This window comes from Mobula birostris, chromosome 27 (assembly GCF_030028105.1).
Source record: "Mobula birostris isolate sMobBir1 chromosome 27, sMobBir1.hap1, whole genome shotgun sequence".
Lineage (NCBI taxonomy): Eukaryota > Metazoa > Chordata > Chondrichthyes > Myliobatiformes > Myliobatidae > Mobula > Mobula birostris.
This window is the reverse complement of record NC_092396.1, coordinates 20,971,012-20,997,990: the sequence shown is the minus strand read 5'-3', so window position 1 is coordinate 20,997,990 and position 26,979 is coordinate 20,971,012. Positions and strand designations below refer to the sequence as shown.

At 35.9% G+C, this 26,979-nt stretch overlaps 1 protein-coding gene and 1 long non-coding RNA gene across 3 annotated transcripts in view; one reads left to right on the top strand and one right to left on the bottom strand.

Moving 5' to 3' along the window:
* LOC140188807 (uncharacterized) overlaps positions 1-26,979 on the top strand; it is an 84,022-nt gene that overhangs the window by 19,577 nt on the left and 37,466 nt on the right. The window lies entirely within an intron of this gene.
* Positions 381-26,979, bottom strand: part of iffo2b (intermediate filament family orphan 2b) — a 34,058-nt gene continuing 7,459 nt past the window's right edge. The window contains exons 2-9 of one of the 2 annotated variants that reach the window (XM_072244997.1): positions 19,358-19,418; positions 15,387-15,497; positions 11,403-11,543; positions 10,767-10,939; positions 6,648-6,768; positions 5,481-5,570; positions 5,190-5,320; positions 381-4,310 (exon numbers count right to left, since the gene is read on the bottom strand). In XM_072244997.1, the coding sequence (XP_072101098.1) occupies positions 4,205-4,310; positions 5,190-5,320; positions 5,481-5,570; positions 6,648-6,768; positions 10,767-10,939; positions 11,403-11,543; positions 15,387-15,497; positions 19,358-19,418 (934 nt within the window). In that variant the 3' untranslated portion in view covers positions 381-4,204. The remainder of the gene's footprint in view (positions 4,311-5,189; positions 5,321-5,480; positions 5,571-6,647; positions 6,769-10,766; positions 10,940-11,402; positions 11,544-15,386; positions 15,498-19,357; positions 19,419-26,979) is intronic. The other variant, XM_072244998.1, reaches the window with a different exon arrangement.

Here is a 26,979-nt window from a genome sequence, read left to right as displayed (position 1 = left end):
TAGAATTTGTCCTCTGGTGTTTACTCACAGTTTCCATTCCTACTCAGTTTAATTGGAGAACTCCTAGTCTGATGATAAATTATCTGAAATATTAGACCAAACAGAATTCTCTTTTGTTGCATAACCTGTATATACCTACGAACAAGCACCATACAGCCCTGCCTACAATAAGAAAACAAAATGCACAGAAGTCAGTTCACTGATCACTACAAAACCATCCTCATTATAGGTACCAGAGTGAATGAGAGGAAAAAAGGACAACTATTGAGAAAATTGATAACCACAAAAGACATTAGATCTTTGGCTGCCTGGATTGCAATCTGCAAAACCAAGTGGAGATGCAGCATTCTTAGTTTTTTTTTTATTAATTGTACAGACCATCACAGAAACAACAACTGGAGAGAATAGTGTTTATTTTCAGAATTTTCTGAGATCAAAATTAGTGTATCCAGCGGTCGGATCAGTTCTTACACCAATATTGTTCAATTCTTTACCCTTTCAAGATACCAGCTTTGAAGAATATTTAATCACGTAACCTATTACAATTCTGAAATTTAACATCTTGAAAACAGTTTTAAATAAACATAACTATTTACAAAATGGTAAACAATAATTTCAAATCACCTTGTTAACTCCATGAAAAAAAAATAGAAAAATGTCCTGTACAGTGAACAGGCCCCAGGTGAGGGAGTGTCAGAGATATATAGCATGCCAATTAGCATTCAATAAATAAGGTCACACATTCTTTTATAGATCTTTGCTCTGCTCACAACATAATAGTTCATTCTTTTGGAGTCCAACTACTGACCAAACAGGTTTATGCTGGAAGGCTAGTTTGGATTCCATCAGGTCAGATTTTTCTTCACCAGAACTTACTACAAACTTGACCTTGGCTGTCACTCTTACAGATGCAAAACCCTGATCTGAACCTTGATCATACCTTCTATTGATGAAGGCTTTGACTTTGGTTTTGCCTGCCATATTTGAAGTATCTGGACCCATTGCCAATAACAGAAAGCTGTGGCCCAGGCCGTTTTATAGATTATGACTGTACCCCTGATCCTGTTGCCTGTAGGTGACGACCTTAGATCTAGCTGTGTCTTTATAGATGACATTTTTATTTCTCTCCCTGCCTCCAACAGAAAATTTGTAAAATTGTCATCTAGCTGGATAAATTGAGACCCCTAAATAACAAAAAAACACCATCAAGGCACAAGTGAATTAAAACAAATTTGCAAATTACCCCTCATATATACAAGACTGTTTCAAGACAGGTTAATTAAATTTATCCTATTTTACTATTTAAATCTGTGGGTAAATTGAATAATGTAAATAGACATTAGATAGGGTAAGATAGCATACTGGTTACATTATTTGACTTGTATACTGAAGACTGAACCATTGATCCAGAAACACAAGTTTGAATCCCACCAGGATCATTGGGAAACGTAATTTCAATTAAACAAATCTGAAACAAAGCACCAGTAATCGTTATGGTAATTGTGAATCTACCAGATTGTCATAAAAACCCTTGTGGTTCATTAATGCCTTCAGAGAAGGAAATCTGTTGTTTTGAATCTCATGATTCCAGACCCACCAATTTGGTTAGCTGTTAAGTGCCTTCTCAGCTCGGGCAATGAAGAATCGACAGTGGAAGCCAGCATTTTTAGAATCATCTACATCCCATCAAGTAGATTAAATATATATATGGAAATACTTTGCTCACCTGAGTTGCCACATGACACAAATGCATATTTCAATAATATTAATCCATGAGTAAAAAATGCAGGAGACACTTTCATTTCCTTACAGAGTCACCAATATTTAAAGATGGCAGAATCTGTAATACGGAACCATCATTTATGGGTCCTTTAAGTTTACATCTTTCAATTCAAAGATCAAATATAAATACTTATAAATAGGTAAACTACATCATGTATTGCAGTTTCTGTAACACTTCAAGAAACTTGCTTTTTTGGGCCAATTACCATATCTTATTATAATATGGCTATTTTCAAGATTGCTAAATCTTTTTTTTTGGCTACAATGTCAGCATTCTTCTAGGTAAGATTTTTTAAAAAACTAGATGTAGAGTAAAGGAGTTTCTCCTGTGCCTTTAATTTGACGCAATGTTCCAGAGGCTCCAACAAAAGGAGCTGAGTACCATCTATTACATTAGAGCCCATTTCCATCTTTTAACCACCTTTAAAGCTTGATAATATCAATCATGACATTAGAACCAGTGAGAGGACACCATTTTAATTTACTGTACCGTTCTTGCTTTAACATAAATTGTTTTGAAGAATGGAGCTTAACAGTGATTTGAAAGATGGGATCGCATCAAGCAAAAAACCGTCTAAGAATAGTTCCCTATTAGATTACCCCCCCCCCTTTAATTATGTTAATTTATTTACATCTCATACAGGAAGGGTTTTAATGAAAAAGGACTTCATTCCCAGAATCTAATCCAATCATAGTAATTTTCTTCTCATGATTTAATAATGATCAAAACCCACAGAAATTCACTGAGACAAATGCGAAGTTCCCAAAGATCCACCTAATTTTCCAAGATTCTGGAATAAGCCTATCAACACTAACTGAAAATTAGCAGGCCACTTGCTCACTTAATTTCTCAAAATATGAGAACAAGTAGAAAGTTCAAATGGAAACTATTGGTGGGTAGTCATTAAAAACAAAGCACTTTAATTTTACTATTTCAGTACCATCTTTTTTCACGATATGTTTCCCAAGACAGGGTGTTACTGATAACTATATGGTCAGTTTTTAACTCTGGTAATATGCCAGTGCCTTTGCTTTAATAAAAGCACACCCTGAGTACAGAAATACAGTTTGAACAATCAAATACTCATTTTACAAACAAATACTATGCAAGATAAATTAATGAAGGGCAAAAGACTATAGGGAACCAACATTCTTCCATTCCGCTCTATCAGAAAGATAAAAGACTTTAAGCTTAACTATCTGTAGTATCACCTAGTTCTGGATCATTCACATCCAAAAGCCCTATTAGTGAAGCAATATACAACATGAAGCCATTACTGGTTAGTGGACAATGCATTAGAACATTCTTTTAAAAGTATCCTTATCCATAAATAATAGGACCTTGAGGTATCCTAGTTCTGTTTAAAACTGAATTGAAGGATTCCACAGACTGTAATTGATAAAAATGCTAAATTTACAGAAGCATAAATCATCAATTATTCATGGTCCCAAATTAGACACTACAATTAGTTCCCATTCCGTACGGCTTTAATGTAGACTCCATCTAACCCCCTTTCAGAATCTCAAACTGTAGTGATGAAGTTAAACAATTCAGAGAGGTATATTCAAGGTGCTACTGATTGCACTATCATTCTCATATTTTTGTGAGAGTAAGGGACATCCTATAGTTAAAATATACAGTTTTCCATCTATGAATTTAATCCAGTTCTTCAGATATGAAGAGGAACCTACATACAGTAGATTCTATAATAATTTATCCCCAAATACAACCTTGTACATACATTCCCATAACCCTGGCAATATTAGGATATTAAATACTACCCAGTGAAATAATAATTCTGTACAAGTCACATAATCCAGTTCTTTAGCAACATTGGTTTGCAGAGAATAATGGCAGAAGAGCTTTATGGTGTTATTAACTTCCAGTGCAGAATGAATAGAGCACATCAGGCAGTTCACACTGTTTCAGTAATTACATAATTAGTTACAGTAGTTTAATCAGATTCAAACACTTTACATTAAGGATATGCAGAAACCCAGAAAGGCCCTTGCTGATCCTATCTATCACATAGCATGAACAAACAATGTAAGTAATCCACTTCCTTAACCCATACAATATTTATTTATCAGCTACCACATGCATTTCAAAGATACTTAAGCATTCTTTCAAAATGCTGTGGAGTTTAGCTCCTTCAACAAGATGAAGGCTCTCGATGTGTAAGGCAAGCCACTTGCATAGTAGTTATCGTGGTGGGTTTCTGCACCAGGTGGGAAGTCGACACTGCTTTTCAAATTCTGTTCAATGATATTCTGTACAACTATACAAATGTACAGCACCAACACGTAGGGCTTCACTATATATATGTATGAACAAAGCCCTTTGCACCGTAGCAAAAATAGGGTTAAAAGGTGATTGCTGTGGGTACAGGCAGATTGAGTCCATTTCATTTGTATCCATTCATCAGCTCACAGAACTATCACCTTCCCCATCACGCTCAAGTTCATCTGTGATATCATCTGTATTTCCTGAGTCACTACTTGCTGCGGAACTGAATGACGGGGAGTTTCTGTTCAGAAGAAATAGGGTAATGAAAGGGATGAGAAACGAAGAGAGAAGAATTAATTTTAACTTAAATGTAAAAAGTTGTTTAAATCACACACTAAATCCTACAGCACAGATAGTTGACTATTCCTGTACTGGTACTTTATATTGAATTCCACTCTATCACTCTTTAGCTGAACTCCTGCAAAAACTTCCCTTCAAATATTAATCCAATTCTTTTTAAACAAGTGCAGTGAATCTTTTCTCACCAGTTTTTCAGATGGCACATTTCATTTAATAAATGTCATTCCCTCAGCTCCATTTACCATTACATGAAGTTATTATCCTCTGGCCATTTTCCCTTAGTCCTCATTTACACTCTAAAGAACCAAAGCATTTTGAGCATCGTTTCAATGCCCCTTCTTTCCTTCAAGGACTACTACTACTACGTCGACTCAGGCCTAGGGGGCTGGCATCAGGCGTCCTCTAAGGAACAGAATCCTAGGTTGTCTCATCTCTTTGATGGCTGGTGGGAGATGCCTTTTTTTTATATATAGGCAATTTACAGAAGGCAGTACCTTACTCAAAAGCATTTTTCCATGAAAGGCAAAAAGCTATAGGATTGTGCTTGTGACATTTCACCTAATTCTCCCAGTCTTGATCCTTCTGTGAGGAAAAGGTGCTGAACACAGAACAGGTCATTAAAGTAAATTTCAGTTACTCCCTAATATCCAGACACAGCCGCACTGAAAAGTGCTCATTATTCACACATCCAGCACTTGAAGTCAAATCGATGAACAACTGGATCGCAGCTGTAGTATGCTTCACTATCGTGTATGTCAGTGACTTCTAAAATTTCTTGCACTTACAAAGTTCGTGCAGATTTCAAAATGGATTCTCTTACCTGCCTCCTGACTGTTTAATGAGCCGACGACAGGTTTCCATCTGAACATCTAAACCACGCTTCATGCTGCACATTTCCATATATTCATGGAGGTGACGATTCATATCACTTTTGGCACTGGTTAGCTCCAGCTATACCAAAAAGAGAGATGCAGTCAGGGACGTAAAATTAAAAGAAAGTAGTTTATATATAACGCAAATAGAAATGGTCGGTTTAGCAGCAAACGGACGGTATTGTTAATGAAATCTAAAATTTTTGAGCAACTCATGAAGTTTACTGAAACAATTTTACCTCTATTTGGTCAATAGTTTCTTGATATTCCTTTTCTCTCGTCTTGAAGAGTGATTCAGTTTCTTTGATCACCGTTTCCAATGTTTCATCCTTTAAAAGGAAAAACAAACATCAACACACGCTTAACTACTCTTAACCAAGATCCAGAAAATATTAAAGGACTGATTCCTACTCAATCACACTGACGTACTCTGTACTAAGTGATTGAATTGAGATGACAAACACAAGGTCACCAATTAGCATGCACAAAGAAGAACTTCTTTTTATCAGATCACAACACAATAGGAAGAACTAGTCTTTCAGTCTTAGCATTATGATCAGAAATCTCTATTTGTACACCATACATAATTTTAAAGTTGAAACCTGAGAGTAGTACAGGTTTATTCCTCCATTCCTATTACTGTCAAATCTATCTAGAGATAACTAAACCACTTGGGTTGGCAGTGGAGGGATGGGGAACAGTGTGAAGGGCTCAATGTCAATTCTAGAACAGAAATAAGTTCTGGAGATGCAATTAGTAATCAATGACAACACAATTCATATATAAAGGACATGGGCTAGAAACTATGGTAATTTTCATACAACATGGCATTCAGGTAATTTTAAAGGGGTCGTGGGGTAAATACAAAGGATAAATATTTCCGTGCCACTGAAATATAAAAAATACAAAGAGCCCATTATCTTTCTTGCCACTTTAACTGCAGATAAAAATTTCAGTGTACAGTATATATAGAATGGGGTAAACAGAACCTGGATTATTCATCTCACTTTCTAATAGTCACAAAAAAAAATCTCCAGACGAAAGGAAGAATCCATTGTCCTAGCTTTGGCTGTTGAGAAATAGCAGATGGAGATATCAACAAGATGCACAGAATACTAAGAGAAAATTCAACTTGGTAAAAAACTAAATCAATATTTGAGTAACATTGAGGCAAGGGAGCGCTTTTTTTTACATTGCAGAATGGCACAAAAGTGTTCACCTACAAATATTCAATAGTTCAGATGAAATTTCAAGCACAAGAAATCCTGCCTTCTATTCACACAATTCACTCAAAAAGTGTACTGTCTAAACACAGCATGGAGGATTAGAGAGTTAAAAAAAATATTGATAGCCCTATAAAAAACCCTCCCAGAATAATTTAATTATTAACTTGCAAATAAGGATACCTCTGAAGGAGGTTCCACAATGTTTGTGTACTCAGAGAAATCTTCCCATAGTAGTAAAGTCTCTTCGTTTTCCTCCCAGCTCAAACTATCACAATCATCTTCAAAGTCGAATGTCTCTCGCCTAGAGAAAAACATTCAAAACATTAATTCTAGATACATGTAAAAGTAAAACAATGCGTATTCTGCATTTTCTCCAATAGAAGTGTTAGCAAGAATTAACTTAAGAATGGAACTAAATTTCACATCTAGTGACCAATGTTCTGGCATTCAAGGGAGGACATGAGAGTATTGGGGGTGGTGAGGGGCAGGAATCAAAATTACTATTTTGAATAAACTGATTTAAAAGACCATAAACAAGGACATAATGAAAGACATTCCTAGGAAAGAGGAAATATCCTAAAATTACTTGGTGTTCAAGTAGAAACAGATATCGGTCAAATCCCAGAAGAATGGAAAATTAACAAGGCCCCTTTTAATAAAAGGGTGAGCAGTGTAATATTAATTTTTAAAATGCATGCAACATTAGTTTCGAGGCACAGGTGACATTGATATTTGTAAGAACTACTGAGTAGAACCATAGATTTCCTTCAATACAAGATTTAGAGGATATTTACAATGATCACTTTTACCAATACCTGCTTTGTATGCCCAGATTTTAAACCCTGACTTTAAATGATCTTAACTTAAATGGACTTCAGCTCTTCTTGTCTAGATTATTTGCTAACTATTAACAAAAAGTAAACTACCATCTTTCCAGACTGTTCCTCAATGGTCAGTTTTGTAATATTCACCAAAAATTTTGACTTGAGTATAGAGAGGATAATTTCTAAGCCTATAGGTAACATAAATTCATAAATATTGACTGATAAGGACAGTAAGAGAACTTAAGAAAACCAGGCTAATGAAATGTAGTTGGTAGGTGAAGTTTAAATGAAGGATGTGCAAAGTAATTTATTTCTGTAGGTTAAATGAAAAGGTTATATAATCTAATCTAATCATTTTAGAGGGGTTGGTTACAAACATGGAGACATCTGAGAATGCCTGTAAAGAAATTATAAAGATTTAAAAATGTCTTCCTAATTGATCTTTTGATCTTGGCGTGCTAATCAGCACAAAAGAAAGATGTTGAATCCTCATAAATCACTGCAGAGCACTGGGGTTTAGGGAGTATTGAGTATGTGGTGGAAATTTACCAGAACAATAGCATGGATGCAATATTTCTCTCACAAAATCTGTTCACAGAAACAATGATTGTCCTGTTTAGAAGGGCATAGGGAGAATTAATGATTCAATGGTTTTACAGGTAAATTAACAGGGGCCAACTGCTTGCAATGGCAAAAGCACCCATAGCCAGAGGGCAGATCTAAGGGAGTTGTTAAAATAACTGGAAGGACTAAATTTTAGATTTTATGTAGCAAATGGATACAATTCAGAAAGCACAGGTGGAAGCCGATTAAATGACATTCCTATATATATATATAAAAAAATCAAACATTCATCTCAACTCTTGTGTATCTTTTTTAATTTATGTTAAATTGCTTGCATGCTGCTTGGACTCCTCCTTATTCCATTTCAATAAGTGTGGCAGTTTAATCACTTTCTTAAAATCTACATTGACCACATCAATTGCATTACCTCTAGGTCAACAAAAATTCATTCAAGATCTCAATTTTTCAAAGCCCCAAAATTCCCAATTTGACTAGTGAAAAAAACTCACCATTTGACCTCCCAGTTTCAAAACTAAAGAGCATGCCAATAATTTTGTCTGTTCCACCACAAATAACAACTCTCCAGTTATGTCTCTCATCACAGTTGTCAGCCTAATGAAATTGTTCTGCAATTTTTATTATTCCAATACCCTTTCTATAGCAAAGATCCAAAAATAAATAATGCCCTGTACTTGGCTTATTTCTATTCACATCTACATCAGACTGCTATAGATTTTCCAGCAAATCACTGTTTTATTGCATTTGTATAACTTCTAAATTTCTTTCACACTGTATAACTTTGATCTGCCTGCAAGCAAATAGTATTAACAGTATTGGGTCAGAAAATAGAATTTTTCTCTTTTTTGGACAAATTGGCAGAAATAAAATAAAAACAGAAAATACTGAACAGATCAAGCTTCATCTGTGGGAAGAGAAATAAGAGTACTGCCAGATGCCTAGAGCTTTTTTTTGCACCTAATGTATACTAATTATGTCCATATTAAAATCCCATATTTCTACCTTGTAACTGTCCAGCCAAGTTCAGAAGCAACCATTCAGGGAACTAGCCTATGTCCTCTCACTATGTATGGAATATAACCTTATTGTTTCGCAATATTCCAGTTACATAAAGCTACTTAAAGAAATACATCCTTTTGTCAGTAGGATGTTTGATATAGTCATAGTCATATTTTATTAATCCTGGGGGAATTTGATATAAGCAGTAACCCATCAACTTTGCCATAAAGCTCCAACACAACACTGAAAAAGCCACATGTAGTGCCTTTATTTGTTCGAGACAACTTTATCCTTGTTAGATGTTAATAAATGGAAAATGCTCTAACGTCCTGGCAGTTTAATCAAAGGGACATTTATTCTTGGCGACTACTTTGGGTTTAATCAGCTAAAAGTATAAACTGTTAGTGCAGAACAAGTATGGCTCCTGCTGTAAGTTCATTCAGGATCAACCAGTGGAAGCTGTGGCATGCCAAGCATTAAGTGGTGTGTAGCTGTACAGAACGAAGTCCTTGGACAAATAAACTCTTCTTTGAACAGTATGAAATAGCAAGGACATGAGCAGGCCAGATAAGATAAATCTGCTAATGAAGGATTAAAATAATTACTCTTTACTAAACTAAGGTATAGTTGGTCACTTTTGATAAAGGACTGCAAATAAAGCAAAAAAAAAGCAAATAAAGCATGTAGTTTATATTGGCCACTTACGTCTGTAAAAATATATCATAATTTTTATTCTATGTATGCTAATAAGGGATTAGAAGATGAACAAGATTTCAATTAATATTTGTATAAAATTGACAATTCTGAACAAATTTTAGAATAGTTCATTAACTGGAACCATGCTGCTCTCTTTGTGAAAGCAAATAAGGTTTGATTTGGAAACGAATGCACGTTGTCACAGTCCAGTTGACTCATGACAACTTTGGTTGCTTTAACATGAAAGCTAAATTGAAGCATGTGAATTTACTGGAAGCTCCACAATTTTAGTTCCAGTTCCAAGTTTGATCAATGACCTGGATTTGCTAATTAATCTGTGTTGTGTGACCCATGGACATTTTGATTCAGTGCTACATTTCAATATCTGGCATAGGATGGATTTAATTCTAATCTTCCATCACTACAAAGGCCACCTTGGAAGATTAATAGACTTCCCTCTCCCAATAAGATAGTCTCTAGTCTTTAGAACTCTGACCAGGGTGAATTTAAATCCTCACCAGGCAAATAATCACCAAGAACACATCTACACAGGAAGATGTAGAATAGAAGGTACCAGAAGATTTTTTTTCTTTTACAACAGTTAATTCAGGCATGTGTGAGGTGTTGCATTTTAGAAGATCAAATGTAAAGAGATGGTACATTGCTAATGGCTAGACCCTTAACAATGTCCAGCAACCCCTGATTTAACCCTGGCCTAACCGAGGAACAATTTACAATGACCAATTAACTTACCTGGTGCATCTTTGGACTATGGGAGGACCCAGAGCCTAACCCTAACCCACACATTCCACAGGGAAGACGTACAGACTCCTTACAGAAGACTCTGGGGATTGAATTCTGAACTTCAACACTCTGAGCTGTGATAGCGTCATGCTAACTACTATGCTACCGCGGTGCCATATGTTGCAAATAGCCTCTTACGAGTAGATCACCATGTTACATTATTGTTTTAAGGATTACTGCTATCTTCTGTTCGTACGCTAATCTTAGCTAAATTGCCTATAATAAGCAATGAAATTGAAATCTTTTAATTGACTACAAAGGACAGTCCTCCCTCCAATCCTCCTCTAGATAATGACATAAAATTAATGAGAAAGCTGCTTTGTCATTAGACACAGAAGAAAAACTGTAAATGCATGTTAAATGCATTAACTGATCAGAGGAAACCATTACTTACAGCTGATTGAGCATTCGCTTCATTTCATCAGTTATATTTAGGGATGTGCTCACATCATCATCAGAATGCCGTGTGGTATCCCCATCAGTTTCAGAGCTCTCATCATCGCACGTGGGCTTTTTCTCTTTCTCTTTCTCTTTCTCCTTCTCCTTCTTTTTGCTGACGGTTGTCACCTTAGTAGATTAAAGAGCAGAAAGAGTCAAAAACAGAATCCCAAGTGATAGCAATGGTAACAATACTCCCAGTGGTCCAATGCTGGAAGTATAGTAGCAGGAATAGAAGACAGATTAACATACTGATTAAAGAATGGCACACAGGAATGAATTTCAGATGCGCTACACGAGTTGAGACCAAACTCCCTGTAAAGATTTGATTAATACTACTACAGAGGAGGGTTTCTACCAATTTTGTAATAATAATAAATACTTCCATTATTAGTCGTTATTTGTAATACATCTTAACTCACTCCGTGCAGCAAATCCTAATACAGGTCGACCTTCACTAATCCAGCACCATTGGGACTTGAGGAGTGCCGGATTAGTGAAAATGCCGAATTACAGAGGAATCACATTAAGCATAATCAGTGCCGGATTACAGGTAGTCAGATTAGTGAAGGTCAACTGTAGTTCCATTTACCTGAAACATCTTGCTCATGTCCTCAGAATTTCGCTGTTGTGCCACGTCGCAGAGTTTGGCTGTGATATCAATTCTGCGACAGATATCCATATCCACTTTCATAGCTTTCTCTTGAATCTTGGTATCCAAGTCAGACATTTGCTGAAATGACATGGAAGGCAGCTCATAAAACCTTTAATAAAATTATGCCTGACGTAAATTAAACAATTTTAAATAATTGCATGACTTGCCGTTCATCAATCTATATGACATCTGTTTAAAATGAATTCAAACTTTACAAAACCACTTCTTTAGCTTCACAAGTATAACAATAACACAGACTGTAACCTGGTGACTTTATTTCTGTGATTTGCAATATCAGCTATAGAAGGAATAACGATAAGGTAGAGGAAGCAATATCAGGGGAAGGGCGGGGAAGTAAATGGGAAGAACTGGACCACTGATGAAGAGGATGTCTACAAAATTAAATTCTTTGTCAGTAGAAAACAAAACCATGAAGATATTGTATTTGCAGCGGCTAGTTATCTACACTGACTAAATTAAAACAATTGTATTATGATAAATTACCGACTGAATCAAACACCTATGGAACATCACTATGATCCAGCTACTTCACAAATGCTGCCCATAATAGTAGTTTTTTCATTTTTATCATACATTGTAAACGTTCCTTGATTAGGCCGCATTTCTTAAACCAGAAGTCTAGTTTCCACATTGCTATTTATAAAATCTCTATTCATAACCTCCAGTCTTGCATCCATTCTTTTGAAAACTACCAGACAAAAACTAAACAATAGACTTTCAGATCCAAATTGAGAAATCCATGCCAGAAAAAAAATTCCAGGAAGACATCAATCACCAGACTTAACAACTGGCACATCTGCTTCCTTCCAAGAAAGGTTGGGGGTGGGGAATCTATTTGTTTTTGCCTTCAAATGCATCTTGATGTACAGCAGTTAGGTAAAAGTGCTGAAATATGAAATTTTTCCCCAAAAATATGTGGTTGTGTTCCACCGGGAATTCTACTAAATTTTGCATCAGAATAAATATATTTTAACCTCAATAAAATCCTGTACACTATTATTACTGTGTCTGTAGTTAGAAATGTCAGACATAGCATATAACCATCTGGAGTCTCGACTAGTCAAGCGACACTAATGAGAGTTCCAGATCATGGAAATTTCTTGGATTTTACTCAAGATACAGTAACTGTCTGATCCAAAATGACATCATAATAATTGATGTTTCTGTTAATACAAACTTAACCACCAGTACTTTACTTGATACATGACGTTTTAATAAAAGTATTACATCTGAGCCAGTTCTACCTTCTATCTAGATTATCCAGTCAAACACAATTCTTCATCTGCTGAGCTTTCTTGTTACTAATTTTGTTCAGATGATTAGCTCACAAAATCTTCAGCTTGAATCTCCTCTCCAGACTCTCTCTCAGCAATATAGATATATTCAACTTCAAAATGTACCATTAATATTTTTCCAACATTAAAACTGCATGAAGAACCAAATTTGTTTGTTTCCAAGAAGATGTGGCCTTGAGTCATCCATGTGGGAAACCACATGGCAGATACCATTTCCAAGTGATAACACTACACTAGCTCCAGTTTCAGTGTAACTTCAGCTTTCTGATTATAGTTTATGTTCAATATATTTTACTGTACTTACTTTTGAAAAGTAAAACATGATCAGCAAAGAGCATCAGGGTAGTAGCATGCAGATGAGGTGCAGTTTGCTCTTGCTCTTTCACAGCCTGAAAAACAGCTGTTTCCTCACCAGGAGCAGCACAAAGACTGAGCTAATCATGGTCTTGCCCAATTAGTAATCTATTCAGCTACTAAAACATCATGCTTTTCATAGACAGGAAAAGCTGTGGTGAAAGGAAGTCTTTTTTTTAAAAAAAGGATCAAAAATAAATGTTAATTCTCAGATTTAACATTTTGAAATCTGTCAGCAGACTGAATGAACTCCCAGTGACTTCATGAGTTAACACTCATGAGTTAGAGGAATTCTTTTCCTCAATTAAAAAAAATACATGAGTGGGGAAATTAGATTAGAGCTGTGTATTTCATCAGTTTGGCCACACCTTGAGTGTATATTGGACTATTGTGGTGATCATATTATAGGATCTTATATTCTGTTTCTTGGCTATTATAGGGAGGATATACTTTTTAACTAGTTTATTGACCTTTCCTGCTCTCTACACAACAATTTGTGGAAATACATAACAACAAGCCACCGAGACTTAACTGAGATAGGTAAACTAAATAGGAATGATCTATTTCCTTTTGCACAAGGTCAGAGATTTAAAAGTAATTGTGACTTATAGGGCTACCAACCTAGTGCTGGAAGGTGGAATCAGGTTGCATGGCTCTTTTTTAAAAAAAAAATCTGGTGACAGCACAGGCTAAATTTATAGGTTTTATAAGTTTTCTATGATTTCACAAATCTAAGATAGTCATCAATGATTCAAATGAAGAATTTAAAAAAACATCTAGTTAGAAAGTATCTTTCTATTATAAGAAAGAAGTTGAGGCTTTGGAGTAGGGCATGGAAGAGGTTTACCAGGATGCTGACTGGATTAGAGGGTCCGTAAGGAGAGGTTGAACAAACATGGGTAGTTTTCTTTGGGGCAGTGGGGGCTGAGGGGAGATCTGATTGAGATTTATAAGATTATGGAGAGGCATAGATAGGCAACCCTTTTCCCAGGGTTAAATTACCTAATGCCACAGAGCATGAATTTAAGGTGAGGTGGTGTAAATTCAAAGGAGATATTCAAGGCAGAGCCCAGGGTGATGATGGCATTCATCAGTCTCTTTGATAGGCACATGAAAGTGCGGAAAATATAAGGATATAGACACTACATAGGCAGAAGCAATAAGTTCAGTTAGCAATTTGATAACTAATTTCTTTTAGTTCAGCACAACATAATGGGCCGAGGGGCCTGTTCCTGTTCTGCACTGTTCAATGTTCTAATTCAGGAATAAGTTATTTTAAGGGCGGTAAGAATAAAAGAACTTGAAGTAATTGCAGCAAATAGATCAGTACTATTTATGGAGAAGCTAGATAAGTGCATGAAATAAGATAGAAATACAGCAGTCAGCAGAGGCAAGCTGAATTAAGGTGAGAAGAGGCTAGTATGGAACATAAATATTGACACACATCCAAGTAATGGTCACAATCTCCCCATGCTCCTGTTCAAAAAGATCCACTTGCCAATACCAAGCTCATACTTTTAATCTATAAAGCTAGGAAAACCTTCTACAGTAGGTTTTGTATGCTATTCCACAGACAGCAACGGACTTGGAGTCAATTTATGATTTGACATTGAAGGCTTGTGTTAATTGACTGTATCAGAGGATGCAGAGAAAAGGCAGGTATATGGATTTAGGTCATAGGTCATCCATAAGCTCATTGAATATTGCTTGAGTGGCTAAATCGCTCACTCTGATTATCTATCATACATGTATATACATATGCCAAGGTGGAAAAGACAATGTTAGCAGCATGCAAGCAGGAATGGAAAGAGGTGAACGAAAAAATTAATCAAGAATTTGTGGTGAGCACAGCGAGCAAGAGGTGTTTTTGTTTTGGGGGGAGATATGGAATGCAGAAATAACTGTGAAATAACAAGAATGGGGGGGTGGGGGAAATAAAGGAGTATGTGGTTAGTGAAAGGAAACAGTTTTACCAGAGGAGGTACTGCACCACAGATAGTGACATCAAAACAAAGTATTATAAGAGGGAAAGGTTAAGGGTTTTATTAGATATGCTGCTTTGCAAAGGGAGAGCTAGCACACAGGGTTGAAAAGGTGCCTGGGAAAAGGTACTTTGCTTTCAGCTATTGTCTTGAAGCAATTTTGGCATCATAAAAACTTCTATTATTTTAATGGGTATTTTATGTATATACAACACAATCAACTTTGAAACATAATTTATAAGGTTTAAATTGGCAGTTTGTCTGCTCACCTGTAAAGTACTTACATCACTCATCAGGCCCTTAAATACTACTAGCTCGGATTTCAATTTTTCCACTTTCTCACTGAGCTCCTTTTGAATGGCTTCAGCTTCTTGTGAATCCTGAAATGACAAATAAATACAGTAACTGCCTTCTCAACTGCAGGCCCAAACCAATCACAGAAATGGCTGCAAAAATGAATGAGTAGAGACTTGGTTATGACATTCCAGTTAGAAAATGCAGTATAGCTGTACATCGGCACCTACTGCAGTAAAACCTGAGCCAAAGCAACATCACTAAAAGCATTTTCCTGCTAAGTGAAAACCATTTGATTGGCTCAGACTTTACATACAGTAAATTATCAGAATTTTAAAAAATTAAAAACATAATCCTGAACAGCTCCAACACTCCCCTCTTGTTGGAATTCCATTTCATATGTACCCCAGAATATAAAAAGAGCTTTGTAAAATCAGGGAGAAATAGCCTCATCAAGGTGACATCTATAGTACAGATGAACATGCAAAACACATTGGCTAGCTATTAAAAACTGATAATACAATAGTAAGGAAGCAGTAAACAAATCAGTAATGAGAGATAATAGCAGGAAGGATCGTCAGCTGAAGCACTTTAATGCAAAGAAAAGCACATTTTGAGAATAGAACATGAAATAATAAAATGACAATAGAAAAACATAAAAAGAAATCAGTCATAAGTATCAAATACAATTCAAACACAAGCTAATAAATAAAACTTTATACGTTCAGCTATAATAAAAGCTTAAGTATTTCGAATTTGTCTCCAGCAGCTTACCTCCAAAGACAAATCATCATGAAAAGGACCACAGCAACCTCTGCAGCAGAGCAGGCTATTTGTGATGGAAAGTATGGAGAATGGGGGACTAAAAACTGCAGCTCTGTGTTAAAGATTCAGAACTCTGTGCAATTGTGGAACTTAAAAAAATCTTTTGCATATGAATTCATTAGATCAGGATTTCAAAGATTATGGAACTATGCCGAAATGATGATGCACAGACCAGCCACAAGGAAATTTAATTGCAGAAAAAGGGTTCAAAAGATGCACACATTTCTGTTTCTAGGCAAATTATCCCTTTCAGAGCTGTGTCAATTTGCACTCTCATTCCTAGGAATTCAAAGTGAGTGCTAAACGAGGTGTCAGTGCATTGAACAATTTTATAAGATTACACAAAATGCACAAAATATACAGCACTGAAACAGGAAACCCACTATACTTCACTGGAGCCTCCATAATTTCTTTTCATCGCTCATGAAATTAACTCATTTCCTTTTAATTATATCTACTGTACACACTTCAAATTATTGGCTCTTTGTGGTAGCAAATTTCACATTTCCATTGTGTGTGAATAGGTTATTTTTAACTGAGCTCCACTTTTCATTTTGTAATGAATATATTCAATCTATGGACTAATGCTTTGCCCTAACCCATTAAATGAGAACCCCCTTTGAGGTTTACTCTGACAAAATTCTATTAGATTGTCACCAGACATTACTTTTTAAGTTTGAGGGCAACAGGCTATTTGTCCTTTTTTATCAAGCATGACCTTCAAGAAGCACGATCTGATATTTTATGTTGACTAGGCCAGACTAATTTGCTTCTTGCAACCACTTAACTTAATTTCATTTTAGAGAACCCAAAAGAACAATGAGGCACACCTCAAGGATGTGTGCTTAGCCCACTGCTCTACTCCCTCTACGCTCAGGACTATATGGGTAGCCACAGCTCAAAAGCCATCTATAAATTTGTCAATGACACCACTGTTGTTGCAGAATCTCAGGTGGCAACAAGGCGGCATACAGGAATGAAATAGATAGGTTGGTCTTGTGGTGCAGCAACCTTACACTCAAGGTCAGCAAGATCAAGGAACCAATTGTGGACTTCAGGAAGAGAAAGTTGGGAGAATATTTCCAATCTCCATTGAGAGATCTGCAATGGAAAGCTGAGCAGTTCCAAGTTCCTGGTGCATCAATATCTCAGAGAATCTATCCTGGTGGAATCATAACAAAGGCATGCTGGCGGCTATACTTTATTTGGTATGTCGAAGACTCTAGCAAATTTCTACAGATGTACTGTAGGGAGCATTCTAGCTGGTTGCATCACCGCCTGGTACAGAGGTACCAGTGCACAGGATTGAAAGATGCTACAGAAGGTTGTAAAGTCAGCCAGCTCCATCACAGGCACAAGCCTCCCACCATTGAGGATACCATCAAAAGGCAATCCCTCAGGAAGATGGCATCTATCATTAAGGACCCTTACCATCTGGCACTTGCCCTTTTCTATTCACTACCATCATTATCAATGTTTTAAGGATAGCTTCTTCTCCTCCGCCATCAGTTTTATAAGCTGTCCATGAACACTACCTTGTTTTGTGAATGTGAAGTAATTTGTTATGCCTGCACTTTACTGCCACAAAACAACAAATTAAACGACCAATGGCAGTGACAATAAACCTGATTCAGTAGCCAAACTTTCCATTCTGGATTATTCCTAAAATTCCCAACTCCCTCCTTTTATATCTCTTTCAGTGTCAGAAAATGAATCCAATCTCAGAAGAAAAAAATACCCTTTCACATTTACTCTGTCCCATGTTTTATATGCTTCCACCTGTTCATCATTTAATTTTCTAACTCTAGATTAGGGGTTCCTAACCTAGGGTCCATGGACCCCTCGGTTAATGGTAGGAGTCCATGGCATAAAAAAGTTGGGAACCCCTGCTCTGGAGTATAAAGGCTCATTTTGCTCTTGCTTTCCTTTAGCCCACCTTTGAACAATACTTTCATCTCGTGAACCTCCCATGGAACACAATAAAAAGGCAAGTACACTCAACCTTACCTAACAAAAACCTTCTCACAATTCTCATATCTACATTGTGGCTAGCTTTTTACTTCCTTTTTTTATATATAAAAGCATTTGCATTTTTCTGTATATTCCACCTCATTTGCAAGACAACAATCCATTTACTTTCCTCATTGCTTGTTGAATTTGAATGTTAACTTTGTACTGTGTGCATAATTTTCAAATCCCTCTGTTGATCAACATTTACTTCCCTTGTGTGTCTAAAGAATATTCTGTTTTTATTCTTACTAAAGTCGATAATTTTACCTCTCCTCATATAATTACATCTGCCAGTTTTTCCATAATTACTTGATCTGTTTATATTTCTGCAACAGCCAATTTGTAGTTAACGTCCTCATTTTGCAAGACCAGTTGCCTTTCAACATTTTGATGCAGGCCTTTTGTTTCCCAATGCAATTTACTTGTGTTCAACCTTTAGCTTTCTTTCCACTGATCAGTGGTTTACATTAGTTTCCCCACACATAGCCTTATAAATCAATCCCTTAGCTGCAAATAATAGACATCTATTTGCAATACTTAAAAAATAAATGACCATCTAATGCCATGCCAAGTCCACCATTCCACTTCCACTTGAAACTTTTCAACACTGTATGGTAATTGTGGAAATGTTTCCACTTGCAAATAAGACCTGTATGGGAAGCTAGAAATGCTAGACAGTCAAGAACAAGTGTAACGGGAAACTCAGGAGAAAATTTTTAACTGAAAACTTATAAAACATAGAACTTGCTACTATAAACAGTTAGGCCAAAATACCTGAGCTCTTGACAGGGAAGCAATAGCACAAGAAAGAAAATGCTTGTTGTATGGATGACAATTGGAACAAGACTTGAGAATACATTTGACTTAGATTTGTTTGTCCAAATAGCCCTAACCTGACTGATAAAGACGAGCCAGCCTTCAGAAGAAATTGAATTTCAATCTTTATTTAGCTGCTGCCAAAACAAACCAGAACTAGAAATGTTCATTGTGATGCACCTACGATATACACCGGACTCCCAGTAAACCAGTCCGGAACACGTGCACACAAGCTCACTCAGATGACTTGACATACCTCAAGCCATGTTTGATTTATAAAATATTTATAACTTACCACCTGCAGTGCAGCTACAATATCCTGCAGATGCTGCCTGAGATTGAGTTCTTGTTCCCACCTAAAGATAGAAGACACAAGTACGATTGTTAGAGAGATCATACTGAAACCACTATTGAATGAACATCTTTCAATGCGTCACAATTAAGTGTTTAGTGAATTATGTTTAGATTATATGCTGCAGATTGTAATTTCTGAGTGTGTCCCAATATTAGAAAGACATCCATATAAGATGCATTTGCCTTCAGCTTCCTCAAACATGGGCAAAAGTTTTAGACAGCAGTTTGGCAAAATCAATGTTTTGCAAATAGTTAGTACTTGAATTTATTTTGATGCTCTTCCCGGCAAGTTAAAATGCCACTGGGACGTCAAATACAGAATTAATAGAAAAAAACTAACACTACTCATAACTTCAAAATCATTTCCATCATTGAAGCATTAATACCAAGTTATACTGCAACTGTCAATGAATGTCTTTCATTGTGTTGCTTTCCTGACAGGCAGAACAGGTGCAGAACATTCTGCAAGGCATGGGTCACCCAGAAGTCATTATCCATAACCAAACCAATGACAAAAGCAATGAATATGCGTTTACATGGTTTTAGGCACTAAATTGAAAACTAAAGAACAGCTTCTCAAAGATGTAATCCCTGAATTACTGCTAACACCAATTGTTATCAGGTGAGCTTATGGTGTATGGTGAAGAAATGGCTTAAAAAAGAAAACTGAATATTCCACTTCCGGAGGCAGGAGAGTCCTGAACAAGACTGACAGTTGGCATCTGAACAAGAGTGAGATACATGTCAACATAGGGAGATTTGCTAATGCTGGGAGGAAGAATTTTACCTAATCTGGCAAGAGCTGGTGTGAAAGGACACAAATACAACTTGCTAGGGCCCTTAAAAGTTTTATATTTCAAACAGATTACTTCTTATTCTTCCATACCTGAGACAATAGGCCCATCTACCTTAGTAAGAATGCCAAAGGTTGAGAGAGTATGCATACTTTATGAAAAGACTTTACAAAAGACTTGATAGCGTCAGTTTATGAGAAACATTAAATGGGTGATCTGCAATTGCTGCCTGAGAAGCAGTAAAGTCAGGTTCAATCACAATTTCCAAAACAAAATCCATTATATACCAAGTGCTATGGGGAAACATCAGAGATATGAAACAACTGATAGCTGTTTAAAATAAAAAGCTGACATGCTTGATCTTTTGATTAAAGAGGTATGCCTTGGTGACTTAATTAAGATGCTACTTATTCCCAAAATAACTATAACATGGCAACAATTTTCATGCATTAGCCCACTGGTCCCTCTGGACTCTCACCAATTCCCAGAAGATTACTCTGGTCCATCTCTAAACCTATTATGCCTGAAGCCTGGTAGGAACTAGATGTCTTTTGAAATAAAAACAAAAAGCTTCAAAATCACACATTATATAAAAAATGTGAACCAGTAAAAATAAACAAACCTTATAATGTTCAATTTCATTAATAGTTATCTTAACATACTCTATCTGGAACAAAAACCTTTTATTTTTGAATATCTCTTTACACAACAGTGAAACATATTCACATTCCCAAAGCCTATGGACTTCAATGTGTTCACTGATATCAGCCTCTGGATAAAGGAAGAAAGTATCATATATCTAGCCACTCCTGAAATCACTGAAAAATCTAGCAGCTATTCTACAACTGCTGTCCCTTTCAGCACAGAGATATCAAAACTGCACTCCAGACATAGAAATAGCAAGGTAACACAATTTAAAATCACTGCTTTAAAGTTGTCTTTGCCTTTACTTCTGTCACGGATCACAAAAATCATAGCTAATCTTAGAACACCATTCAAAATGGTAACCTAAAGCCTTCTCACTTTAGCAACCCCCAATGCATTCCTCTTAAAATATACTGTTGCACTTAACTAGTCCTGTTGGAAGACATACAAATTGTATACTGTATACTGTATGTGATTACGGACATATTTATATAATTCTTGGTGAGGTCTTCAATTGTCTTGTTCAATATTGATTCAATGCTTGAATGAAACATTCTATTTTGACTTTGGATTTTCCACTGCACCTCACGAGTTGTGCTCATTACCCACACCCCCACGAACATTTACAGAATAACCATCAGCAAAGCTTTCTCAGTCAACTTTTAAATTAATTGATGTGTGCAAGCTTCTTTTTACAAATTAGTTAAATTTAGATCAATTAATTGTTGTCAAGACCAATATACAAGACATAAATAGTGACAGCAAGGCTGTTTGGACACACTCGTCTGATTGTGACAACTCAAACTTTATAATGCATGCACATAGAGTCCTCTGCAGATTATCCCATTTCTACAGTGAAAAATTTCGATGACAACACAAATAAAAATGTTTATCAATCCTACCATTTTTTTCAAAAGCAAATAATAAACAATAATGCAGTTTAATTCAATCCAGTTTTTAATCTATGAATCCAGATTGCTTTGACGTTTCTGTGTCTATCAATTCAAAAGAAACTCGAGCACACTTGAAGTCAAAGATATTCCCTTACTGGTACTCTGTAGGAAATGCCTACATTAAGAAATACCTGGTGCCTTCATTATTTCCCAGCTTCAGTATTACTTCACACCTGCTAATGTAATTCAGCCAAAATTTTAATCAGACTGCCAACAAATACAGAAACTTGTAACTTAATCCCTTTCATCATCAAGTATATCAAATAAAATTGCAGTCAATTACGCACTTTTAAGATACGTTTAATGTTGAAACATGGCAGCCACTTTGCCTTCAGGAAGGGTCAACACACTGCGATATGATATGTAATCAAACAATTTGCATTTACTGCTATTAGTTGATAAATGCTGGCTGGAATATCAGAACTCTGCTGATATTGAAGTAGCAGATGATTTGTGGCTGAGCAAACAGCACTTCAGTTCATTGTGTTTATATCTCCTTATGCCCTCGAACTTGGGAGTGAAAAATTGACATTCTGGACTTTAACAAGGCAAGTTTTAACTTCATCAGACTTGTTTCCAAAATGCATCAGGCTTGTTTAGATGTTCCTTTGAACCTTTTGAATAGAACTTTTTGGCTGCAATGAGCAAAGGTATGTTTGGAGAAAAAAGGGTGCAGAATTTCAAGAACACCTCTCCAACTGTTAAGCACGGGGGTGGATCAATCATACTCTGGGCTTGTGTTGCAGCCAGTGGCACAGGGAACATTTACTGGTAGAGGGAAGAATGAATTCAATTAAATACTAGCAAATTCTGGAAGCAAACATCACACCATTAGTAAAAAAGCCAAAGATGAAAAGAGGATGGCTTCTACAACAGGATAATGATCCTAAACACACCTCAAAATCCACAGTGGACTACCTCAAGAGGCGCAAGCTGAAGGTTTTGCCATGGTCCTCACGGTCCCCTGACCTAAACATCATCGAGAATCTGTGGATAGACCTCAAAAGAGCACTGCACGCAAGACGGCACAAGAATCTCAGAGAACTAGAAACCTTTGCAAGGAAGAATGGGTGAAAATCCCCCAAACAAGAATTGAAAGACTCTTAGCTTTCTACAGAAAGCATTTACAAGCTGTGATACTTGCCAAAGGGGATGTTACTAAGTACTGCCATGCAGGGTGCCCAAACTTTTGCTTTGGGCCCTTTTCCTTTTTTGTTATTTTGAAACTGTAAAAGATGGAAATAAACAAGTAATCTTGCTTAAAATATTAAAGAAATGTGTCATCTTTAACTTTATGTCTTTCGGAAATCAGTTCATCTTTTACTTGCTTAGCTATTCACAGTAACAGAAATTTTAACCGGGGTGCCCAAACTTTTGCATGCCACTGTATCTAATTTAAGAACATAAATGTGCATATATAATACTGCTGCCGGAGAAAGCTCTTGAGACCACAAATATAAATACTATTCAGTAAATACTGCATGAATATAGCTATTACTTGCTATACAAGTTGCAAATCTGAACCCTCACAAAAGGCTGTGGATGCAAGTACCATATTTTATATACAGCATACATTTTACTAACAGCTTTGTTTCCCGAGTTCTTATGCTTTAAGACAAAATGTGTAGCAAATTAATGGTTTATAATATTGATTCTAATGAAGGTGTGATATAAGGCAAGCAGGAAGATTGCTGTACAATCTATAACATTTAGCTACTGATTTATGATGCATAAATAAATTACTGAAATGGTAGACCCATATTGTTTAGGAAATACCCAATCAGATTGCTGTGCTGATGCTAGTATTTCGATTAAGCTGCTGCTTAGGATGTTTATCAATTACCCACTTCTCTTCATTCTAGATCTTAATAAATCCTCCTTATCACCACTCAATCTTTTGGTAATGATTTTAAAAAATAACTAATGATAAGTAGAGGTTAGAGTTGCCCAAGGAAATAGTTCTTGTTTTACTAAAATCCCCTTCAAAATCTCCATTAGATTACCTTTTAACTTCTTCTTTGCCAAGCAGAAGAGCTCTAACTTTGCTGGATTCCCCTCACAATGATAAACTTCTTATATAACATTTCCAAGTCCCTTGCATCTTTGTTCAGCCATGGTTCCAAGAACTATCTGCAGAATTCCAGTTAGCAATCTTAACTGGTGACTTATACACTGGCAGCACAATGATCTTACTGTTACATGCTAGTACCGTATTTACAAACCCAAGCAGCCCATGCTTTTTATAATCACATTTTCAACTTCGTCCACCTTTGACAAAATGCATGTGGATATCAAAATGCCTATTTATCTACAAGTTAAAATCATGTTATTTTGAAGCCCTTTCTTTCCTTTCAATCTTCCCAAATGAATACTTTTTCTACACTAAATTCTATATACGCTTCTTCCTCCACTCCATCCCGAAGATTATATCTTCATCAATACATATTTTCAACTAATCTGTAAACTTTAAAGTGCAGCTCTATGTTCTTGATTCTGTATCAGTTTAAAAAAAAAGACTGCATGCAAACTTTGAACTCCACAAGCTACCACTCAGAGAAACACCAGTCTTCCACAACTTACATTCTATGGTGTCATATCCATGTCACCATTTTTACTCTAGCAACTACACTGAATGCTTTAGCTTACATATACAGTATATTCTATACTGCATTGATCAATATTTCCTATCACCTCAAAAAAATTCAATCACAATAGCCTGACATTATTTCCCTTGAACAAATAATGCATTAATTTGGAAAGGTAAGGCTATTTTGTTGTTGATAATGATGTCCTATAAGTTTCCCGCCATCAGTGTTAGCTGGTTAGCAGATACTTTCCTAGTCCATATTCTCTCCTTTCTTGATATATGACAAAACATTAGAAACCTTCTTGCAGTCTTTCTGCATTCGAGGAACAGAAAATGTGATCAGTGCCTCTGTTGTTTTTCTTTTCCAGTCTGACAAAGTGATATATGAATTAAATTCCAGATTTACCGCAAGATATTCCAGGAATCACAAATTTTTCTGATCTTTATCTTATTTACTACTTATGTAATAATTGTCCCTGGCCATTTTTGTTATTGATATTCAAATGAACACACTATGTAGGATCCAATATTTGCAGCGGGGAATTTCACGATGGAGCAGCTTCTTATGTGTGCTGAGAAACCTGGACAATGCCAGGATTAAAGATCAAAGAAATTTGTTGACATGTTTTGACTAACGTTACACCTATCTGTTGAGTCTTTGCATGACAGAATGTCTTGGCTAATCCTCATGGGTGTGGTATATTTACAAGTAATAAGGGCTCTTCACGCAAATTTCCTGCAATTAAAATTTATTCAAAGTGGGGGATAGAATACAAAATCCAGAATTTTAACTGCAGAAAGAAACATCAACTTCCTGATGCTTTATTGGAATTTTGTAAGGCAATTTTAAAAGATTATCTTCAATGATATCTACACTTTATTTCTTCCATTTTTTGTGGTATCAGCGCAAGGCAGATAAAAATCGTATTTCAAACATCTGCTATTATACACGCTTGGCTAAATGCACACAGCCAAAACAAAAATTTTACTGTGGATATAGCTATTTTGATAGGAAATTTTAGTTCAGAGATTTACGAATTATAGGGAAAAAGGGGCAGTTAATTCTGCCCCATGGTAATGACGCTGGTTGGTCTGAAATAACTATCAAACTGACAAATTTGATTTTGTGGTGCACTGCAACACATTATTAACCTTTCAAGAAACTACCTTTAATCCCAGATTCCTTCCCTGTAATCTGGTTTTTACTTTAGCTTGATATCAATTTAAAAGTACACACCCTTTGAAAGTTTCTTGAGGTGGAAAATCTTCAGTCTACATGCATCACATTCACAAAGTGACCTAGATGGTGCCCCTTACAATGAGATTTTCATAAATATTAAACTTAAGTGTTGAATGCGAGTATGTCCATCTCTGTTCATTTTCTCTGTTACTGCTGAGTAAGCACAAATAATGTTAACAGTGTGAGAATTTTTTTTTGAAGTTCAACCCATTTGCTTTTCTTGGAAAGCAACAAAATCAAATTAGGTTGATTGATAAAAACACTACATTTGTGAAGCTGTTCTGGACAGGGTCATATGTTCATCGCCTTTAAAATACTTGCATTAAACAAAGCCACAAGTTGAACAAGTAGAAAGAAAACAAGTTGATTGTTTTTAGAAAATGTCTAAAATAAAATGACAACAGGATTTTAATTATGGTCCTGTTTTTCCATAAATAATTCTGAGAAACACTCTAGCAGAAAATATTTGAAATGAAATATTTATGCCATTCCACTCATTTTAAATATACTATGCATGCAAAATGGACTGAGCAGCTAAAAAATAGATGGTTCTGGGGGAAAATATCAAAAGCATTTCTTGGTAAAGATTCAGCTACTCATTTGGTGTAACAGACAGAAAAAAAGGCAGAAAATTCAGATTAGTTACTACCACAAAAAGTAAGTTTCAGGGTAAACCATTCTGTCTGTATTGTTACAATCTCAATTTAATCTGTACTACAATTTTGAACTTTCAGTGAGAGATAGCAACACAAGTATCAACGCCACACTGAAAGCAGGTCCCAATTAAGACCACATATACATCAGCAGTTCTGTCTGACAAACAAGAGAACACAAGATGGATTTCAATAATACATCTACTCAACACACAAGAACTGCAAAGTCACATTTTGAAATCAAATACACTCTTCTGTTCAGTTAAATCTTTCACTCTCCTTTGGAGTTAAGATAAAAGTCCCCATAAGATTACCCAAGGTGTCTGTTCTGACATTTTATCAGAAACAGCTCAACTGTTTACTAATCTTAGAGCATTTGTACAATCGTTAGTACTCGATGAGTGCTGCATTTTCCTTTGGATCTATAATCAGTAACTTAAAATATTCTTCACTGTTTGAAGATTTAAGATGCAATAATTTAATAAATATTAATACTTGTTCCTCAACAATCCACATAAATTGATCATTTTGTAGTTTCTTCCTACTTATAATCTCCATGTATACAATTTGTGAGATTAGCTATAGATTGGCTGATATATTCTAATACCCCTCCAAATTAGCTGCCTCCACCAACCACTCCTCCCCATTCATCCTTCAAGAACCTTTTTGAGATTCTTCCAGATGGTTGACT